Source organism: Myotis davidii, unplaced genomic scaffold (genome assembly GCF_000327345.1).
Source record: "Myotis davidii unplaced genomic scaffold, ASM32734v1 scaffold78, whole genome shotgun sequence".
NCBI classification, from domain to species: Eukaryota; Metazoa; Chordata; class Mammalia; order Chiroptera; family Vespertilionidae; genus Myotis; species Myotis davidii.
The window spans coordinates 2826915-2834881 of record NW_006290305.1 but is presented as its reverse complement, the minus strand read 5'-3'; the positions used below and the strand labels follow the sequence as shown (position 1 = coordinate 2834881).

At 40.0% G+C, this 7967-nt stretch overlaps 1 protein-coding gene across 1 annotated transcript in view; it reads right to left on the bottom strand.

Annotated features, from left to right (window-relative positions):
• Positions 1-1892: 1892 nt before the first annotated feature.
• LOC102757331 overlaps positions 1893-7967 on the bottom strand; it is a 143320-nt gene continuing 137245 nt past the window's right edge. Inside the window, exon 29 of the mRNA XM_015563582.1 lies at positions 1893-5293. Coding sequence (XP_015419068.1) covers positions 5035-5293 — 259 coding nt within the window. The 3' untranslated portion in view covers positions 1893-5034. The remainder of the gene's footprint in view (positions 5294-7967) is intronic.

Sequence of the window (7967 nt, the reverse complement as noted above, 5' to 3'; positions counted from 1 at the left end):
TTTTCAAGAGCGATGTCCTATAATTCTGAAGCCCTTTTCTTTCCACAGCTTCAATAAGGCTGCAGTGGCTCAGATTTTGCCATGCCATGCAGAAACAGAACTGCAGGATTTTTTTGTTTGCACAGTAAGACCTACTCTAAATACTTACACAACATATACATTTTAGTGGAATAAGCCAGAATAATAGTGCAAGTTGGTCTGCCAGGTAACTGCACCTAAACGTTTAAGCCTCTTACACATCCCCCATGGGGGATGTGCCCGCAACCCAGGTACATGCCCTTGACCGGAATCGAACCCGGGACCCTTCAGTCTGCAGGCCGACGCTCCATCCACTGAGCCAAACCGGTTTAGGCTTAAGTTGGTTCTTAGTTAGTAAACATTTTTGGGAGATGTTTCTAGTCACGGCCTTCGGCTGACACAAGGGAATAGGGAGCACCCTTTCTGAGCGTTATAATGAGTATCTCTGTGTTTGTGCCTGTATATTCTATAGAGATAGCAGAACTGGAATCTCTAAACGTATCACATGTGCAATAAAGCCCTTTCCTAAAAGCAGTTCTCTTTATTAAATTCTAGATAACGATGATTTACAACTATGGATCTTTTCTCCCACTGGAGCTGGAAAGGAAAAAGGAAGATAGAGCTTGCCCGGCCAGCCAGGTGGCTCAGTGGTTGAGCATCAACCCAGGTACCAGGAGGTCACTGGTTCAATTCCCAGTCAGGGCACATGCCCGGGTTGCAGGCTCAATCCCCAGTGAGGGGAGTGCAGAAGGCAGCTGATCAATGTTAATGTTTCTCTCTCATCACTGTTTCTATCTCTCTTTCCATCTCTCTAAAATAAATAAAAACGTATATTTTTTAAAAAGATATAGTTCACCCGAGCTGGTTTGGCTCAGTGGATAGAGCATCAGCCTGTGAACTGAAGGGTCCTGGGTTCGATTCTAGTCAAGGGCACATGCCTCGGATGTGGGCTTGATCCCTAGTAGGGGGCATGCAGCAGGCAGCCGATCAATGATTTTCTCTCATCATTGATGTTTCTATCTCTTTCTCCCTTTTCCTTCCTCTCTAAAATCAATAAAAATGTTATTAAAAAAAAAAAGAACTGTAATCCTTACTTAAAAAAAAAAAGCTACGGTTAAATAACAGTTACCTACAGCTTTCCCTTTTATGGTATCTGAATGTTCTGTATCTCTGGAATCCAAGGAGACAAGAGGCAAAGACTCTTAGCCTGAGAAAGTCAGTGAACATTTGGATGATGAGCTGAATACATACAAATACACATCTCACAGAGAAACCTCAGTGGAAGGAGGCCCTAAAATATGTCTGGAAAGCCCTGATCGGTTTGGCTCAGTAGATAGAGTGCCGGCCCTCAGGCTGAAGGGTCCTGGGTCGATTCTGGGCAAGGACACATACCTCAGTTGCAGGCTGGATCCCCGGCCCTGGTCAGAGCATTTGTGGGAGGCAACCAATCGATATGTCTATCGTACATTGATGTTTCTCTCCCCTCCCTTCCTCGCCAATGGAAAAATATCCTTGGTGAGGATTAACAATAACAACAACACAAAGAGCTGGAAAAAATATATATAAAAGCTTTTTTTTGCAGACATAATTTTTCTCCATATATACAACTTCTTATGCAATAAAGTGTTTATAAAACTTTAATTTTCTACACTGTTGAGTAAAAAAAGGACTCACACCTACTTGGTAACACAGCAGTTATCTTGGAGGCTCCATTTTTGTTTTATTTTTCCAATGTGGTCCTTGTTAGGTTGTATTTCTCAAACTGATCATAAGGTGTTGATGATACAAGTATCTGCCTTCACAACCTAGGTGGTTGCTGACAGCTAGTTATCAAAAGACATCGCCATTTTACAAGAGGAACTCAACACAGAAGGCATGATGTAAAGTCATTTTATTTTTCCCCAGATAAATTTTAAAATAAAAGCTTTTAATGGAAAACTTCTAGAACTGCCATGTCACCCTGAACGCCAGTGACACTGTCTCCCATACAGGTAGGAAGCCGGGCCGGGCCCAGTCAGTACACACAGTACTCCATGGCCCTTCCAGTTTTGCATGTACAAAATTGTCTGCTATTTTGCTGTAGCAAATAGCAACGTAATTTAAAACTTTCATGTCTCCTATGTATAGACACCTAAAATCCAGTCCTATTTATTAATACAGTTAGAAAAATAAAAGCCTTAAAAAATTCATGGTATGAGTTCACGGTGGTAATCACATAATCTCTTCAAATGTAAGATCATTTTTTACATTTCTAATAACAACCTTCAGGTTTAATTTGAAAGGCTTAAGACGAACTCTAGTAGGACTGTTAAGTAGATGTACATATCAATTATTTGACTTTTACTTGTCTTGGGAGAGTTAATTTCCATTGTCCACGGAATGAATGCCTTTCAAATATTAATAAATATATTACAGTATTTACAAGCATTCTTATCTACTCTGACACTGGTAGACAGTTAAGCCGTGGGGAAGAAAACAAAGATCATCCAACAGGGTGAGTTCATGAGGTCTGGGACCAAAGCAGCGGGTGGGTGCTTGAGCCTGGAGGGGGTCAGGGTGAGAGTTAGAGGTGGGATGTGCGCAGGGAGGGCTGCTCAGGGGTGCGTCCAAGCTCTAAGACACATCAGGCTCCAAGTGAGACCAGCTGGCCAACAACAGTTTTATTGTTGTTGGATCAGAAGTAAATGCCAAAGAGCTGGAAACCAGGACAAAGAAGAACTCTGTAAAGTATGTTATTTTAGTAGAAAGAGGAGGAAGAGAGGCCTAAGGTCAGCCTAAGGATTAAGACCACACTCTACAAGCTGTTAGTGAATTGCTCTCTGGAAGTTACCTAATTTAGTGGAGGTGTTTGGTACATGTCATGGATCGGAAAGGATTAAATGCAAGAAATTATTTTGGCAACAAAAAGTGATACCAATTTGATTTCTGTAATTTTAACTATATCATGTGCTGTTTCCTTACACTGCTTTCTGCAAATTGTCTCATGCAGATATATCATCCATGTAACCTCTTTAATGCAATAATGCTGTTGAAGAATTTACATTGCAATGCTCTGGTATGAGGTGATCATAATGCCCAAATCCGCCCATATGAAGAAGTCAAATCAAAGATTCTGATGTGGTAGATATTTCCCTTGTGAACGAAATGATCATTTTGGGGGTTTGGCTTCTTATGGTTAACTAACAACATAACCTGGGATAGTGTGTCATTCTGTTAAAAGACACACTGTCCCAGGTCATATCAAATACCACTCCCTCTGCCGGGCGCCTCTCCTGGTAGTCGTTTAGAGGCCCAGGCCTTCAAAGGGTGTGGCTCCCACCAGACCATCTGGGGTAGAGTTCAAATAGTCCCTTGGAAAATTTTATAAATGAAATTCACCTAATATAATGTGTAAAGCTCTTAGACAAGAATCTTTAAAATAATTTAAACATTTGCATAAATCAGTAAGGGTTCTCTGGTGGCCCACTTTACATGCAAATACAGACAAACTGTTAACATGCATTATTTTAGTCAACTGGTAAAATTTATTTCATAAGTAATTTTAAGCCATTTACTGAATTGTAAACTTCAATCCATTAAGAACTACTACCAGAGCAGTTTTGAGGTATTACTGTTAATTTAATATAGAAATGTTACTACATTTTGATGTGGAATGAAGTGTGACTGCCATGCCTTTTATTAAGTGGTGCTGTCGTAGTGTTGACTACAGACGTGTCTTACAGCTTTTAGGAAATTATTGTGCATGTGTATTAACTGACTTTCAAACATCAATGGCAATTTGATTGGTTGGTCATTTCTAAGCATACCAAAATAATAAAGTATAGTCCATGGTATGGGCCAAACAAGAGAAATTTCAGGTATACAATGTTGTCCTCCAACCTACCTTCATCAAAAGCCCACCCCACTTGCTCAAGTTGTTTACAAGGAAAACTTGTGCAAAAAGCATCCACAAAGACTAACAGCAGGTTATCTTGTAATTTAAAAAGAACTAGACAATGTTGTTGTTTTTTTCAACTTCATTTATAAAAATAAATAAATTTTAGTTTGAGACCTTAGGTACCAAATTGTGGCTTGATTTAGTCATGGTGCCTAGACTATAAAGCTATGGGAAACGTAGTTGAAAATGCATGCGCTCCAGCTCATTCCCAGTGTGGCCGATAGCTGGCACCCTCTGCTGTTACAACCCTTTTTCTAGTTAACTTGTTGACAAACGTTTAGTCTTCTTGTCCTACAAAACTTTAACTCCTAGGTCTCCAATATAAAACTACAAGTAACCACAGTACATGTAAGATAGGGAATGAAAACCTGTCACGCACTCCAAGAGACACTGGTCCATTGCACTGGGGCAAACACAGCAGCTCAGAGGAAATGGCCAACCACTCGGGTGGACAGCTGATTCAGATGTTTTGCACTAAAATGTAGGCATGAAGTCCCTCCTGTAGTCTTTATCTCAGAGCAGCAATAATTTAAAATCAGTGTGACAATAGGAGCAAATCCTTCTAGGCTTTGTGCTGTGAGATGATAAGTAGCGGGGCCCCACCCCCACACATCTGGTGAGCGGCAGGGCTCCGGGTCACTATGTACATTAGATATAGGAACACTGTCAGGTGGAAGTGCCAATATGACTTACTGCTTAGAACTGTGCTAACATCGACACCTTTGTTAGGCTGATTTCTCACATGAGAAGATTTTTACCTTAGTCAGAAAATTATATGAGGAACAGTAAGGAACTGAACTAAGGAAAAAGTTTCTAGCCTCCAAATCTACACACAACACACAAAAGCAAGTTTCAAATTATTGTCCTCTCAGTGCAAACGAGCAATTGGCTGACCTGTCACATATCAATTGATATGAACACAGCATTCAGTCTGTGGAACAATGTGATGCAGCAAAAACTTGATCTAATGCAAATCAAGCCTATTAACTAGAGCCCACAGCAAGGAGAGACAGTCCAGCTCCATGTTCTCCCGTGCTAGCGCCGACACTGAACACAAAAGCAACTGAAAGGCACAGGGCTCAGATTTCACTGATAGTCCTCTCTGAAGGGCAGTACTCTGAGGGGCCTGGTGAGGACATATAGAAAGACTGTGTTTTCCTTTTTAATCGGGCTCTTTTGTTGGCCAACACCAGGCTACGGCGGCTTGAACTGATGATTTCCGAAATGAACTTTTTGCAGTCTACACACACCTCCATAGTGCTCCAGTCCTCCATGAGCTCTTTGGGAAACTGTAGTTCTTCATCTGATTTGTCCACAGACTTAGATTTTGAGGAGAACCTGGAACAAAACAAAATGTTTAAAAGATCCAGAACTATTATTCATAGTTGTACTGCAATACTAAAAAAAAAAAAAAAAAGTGCAAAAAAAGAAAATTTGTTGCAAAAACATTATGGAATGGTGAGTTATTTAGTCATGTCATGTTCCTGCAAAGAATTTCTAAATGGAGAAAAGGATCAAAATATTTAAAAAAATAAACAAAAATCACATCAGCTCACTTATATGTGGAATCTAATAAACAAAATAAACTGGTGAACAAACAGGTCCAGAGCAGTGGTTCTCAACCTTCCTAATGCTGCGACCCTTTAATACAGTTCCTCATGTTGTGGTGACCCCCAACCATAAAATTATTTTCGTTGCTACTTCATAACTGTAATGTTGCTAGTTATGAATCGTAATGTAAATATCTCATATGCAGGATGTATTTTCATTGTTATAAATTGAACATAATTAAAGCATAGTGATTAATCACAAAAGCAATATGTAATTATATATGTGTTTTCCGATGGTCTTAGGTGATCCCTGTGAAAGGGTCGTTCGACCCCCAAAGGGGTCGCGACCCACAGGTTGAGAAACGCTGGTCCAGAGACATGGAAGCAAAGAACAGACTGAAAGATCTCAGAGGGAAGTGGGGGGTAGGTGGTGGGAAGAGATTAATCAAATAACGTATGTACATATATGCATAACCCATGAACACAGACAATAGTGCAGTGAAGGCCGGGGTGGGGTGGAGCTGGGCGAAGAGGGTAAAGGGAGGGAAAGAAACCAGTAAACATGCTTTATTAAGAAATAATACTGATTGGCGAGGATGTGGAGAAAAGGGAATCCTCATGCACTGTTGGTGGGAATGCAGATTGGTGCATTGTGGAAAGCAGTATGAAGTTTCCTCAAAACATTAAAAATGGAACTGCCTTATGATGCAGTGATTCCTCTGCTGGGAATTTATCCGAAGAAGCCCAAAACTCTAATTCGAAAGAATATATACCCCTATTTCACTGCAGAGTTATTATAATAGCCAAGCAAGATCTGGAAGCAGTCCCAGTGCCCATCAGTGGATGAGTGGATGAAAAAGCTGTGCTATGTTCACACAGTGGAACACTACCCTGCCTTGGAAAGGAAAAAAGTTTTACCCTTCGTGACGGCATGAGTGGACCTAGAGAATATTATACTCAGTGAAATCAGCCACTCAGGGAAAGCCAAGAACCATGTGATCTCACTCATATGTGGACTTTAATGAACAGACTGAACTAGCAAACAAAACATTTAAATTTTAGTTTGAGACCTAAGGTACCAAATGGTGGCTTGATTTAGTCATGGTGGCTAGACTATCAAGCTGGCCTGACCTCCTTCCACCTTACTTAAGGACCAGCACTAACCTTACTCTTACTCTGCATCAAATGCAAAGGGATTGATACTCAGGCAACTGTTTTTTTTTTTTTCTTTTAAATTGCCAGCTCTTGGCAGAAAGCTTCATTTCTGCCTTTACAATAGGAAACTAAATTGCAGACCATTGTAAACATAGGATTAAACAGATTTTCTTTCAAACTAAAGAAGGAAAGAAAGATTAAACTATTACATGCACGTTTTCAAGTCCATTGAAAACAAGAACAGATCTAAAGATGGCTTTTAAAGGACACACAAAAGTAATTATTTCTAAAGGGAACACACTGAATGGGAGAACATATTTGCCAATGATACATCTAGTAACGGGTTATCTCCGAAATATAAAATCAAAAAATGGGCAAAGGGCTAAATGGACACTTCTCCAAAGAGGACATACAAATGGCCAAGAGACATATGAAAAAATGCTCAATGTCACTAATCATCAGAGAGATGAAAATTAAAACTACAATGAGATATCACCTCACACCTGTCAGAATGGCTGCCATCAATAAATCAACAAACAACAAGCACTGGCAAGGATATGTAGAAAAAGGAACCCTAGTACACTGCCGGTGGGAATGCAGACTGAAAAACAGTGTGGAGTTTCCTCAAAAAATTAAAAATGGAACTGCCATTTGACCCAGTGATCCCTATTCTAGGAATATATCCTAAGAATCCCAAAACACCAATCAGAAAGTATATACGCACCCCTATGTTTATAGCAATGCTACTTTTAATAGCTAAGATCTGAACATAGCCCGAGTGCCCATCAGTAGATGAGTGGATAAAAAACCTGTGGTACATTTACACAGTGGAATACTACACCGCTGTAAAAAAAGAAAAATCTCTTAACCTTTGAGACAACACGGAGGAACCTGGAGAGTATTATGTAAATGAAAGAAGCCAGTCAGAGAAAGACAAGTAACACATGATCTTGCTTATATGTGGAATCTAATGAACAAAATAATCTGACAAACAAAATAGGTCCAGAGACATGGAAGCATTCAGTGGACTGGGGATTCTCAGAGTGAAGAGGGGAGGGAGAACCTATATGCATCTATGCACAGCCCATGTATGCAGACAGCAGTGGGGAGAGGAGGGTCAATGGGGGGGCAAAAGAAGGGTGGCTATAATACTTTCAATAATAAAGATACATTTAAAAAATACAATATGGGAAAAAGTAATTATTTTTAAAAAATAAACTATGAGAGTAAAGTATCCTTCAAGTAGTTAACCACGATCCCTTGACAAGTTACCTTTCGGAAGTTTTGAAGATTTGTGTGCAATTCAA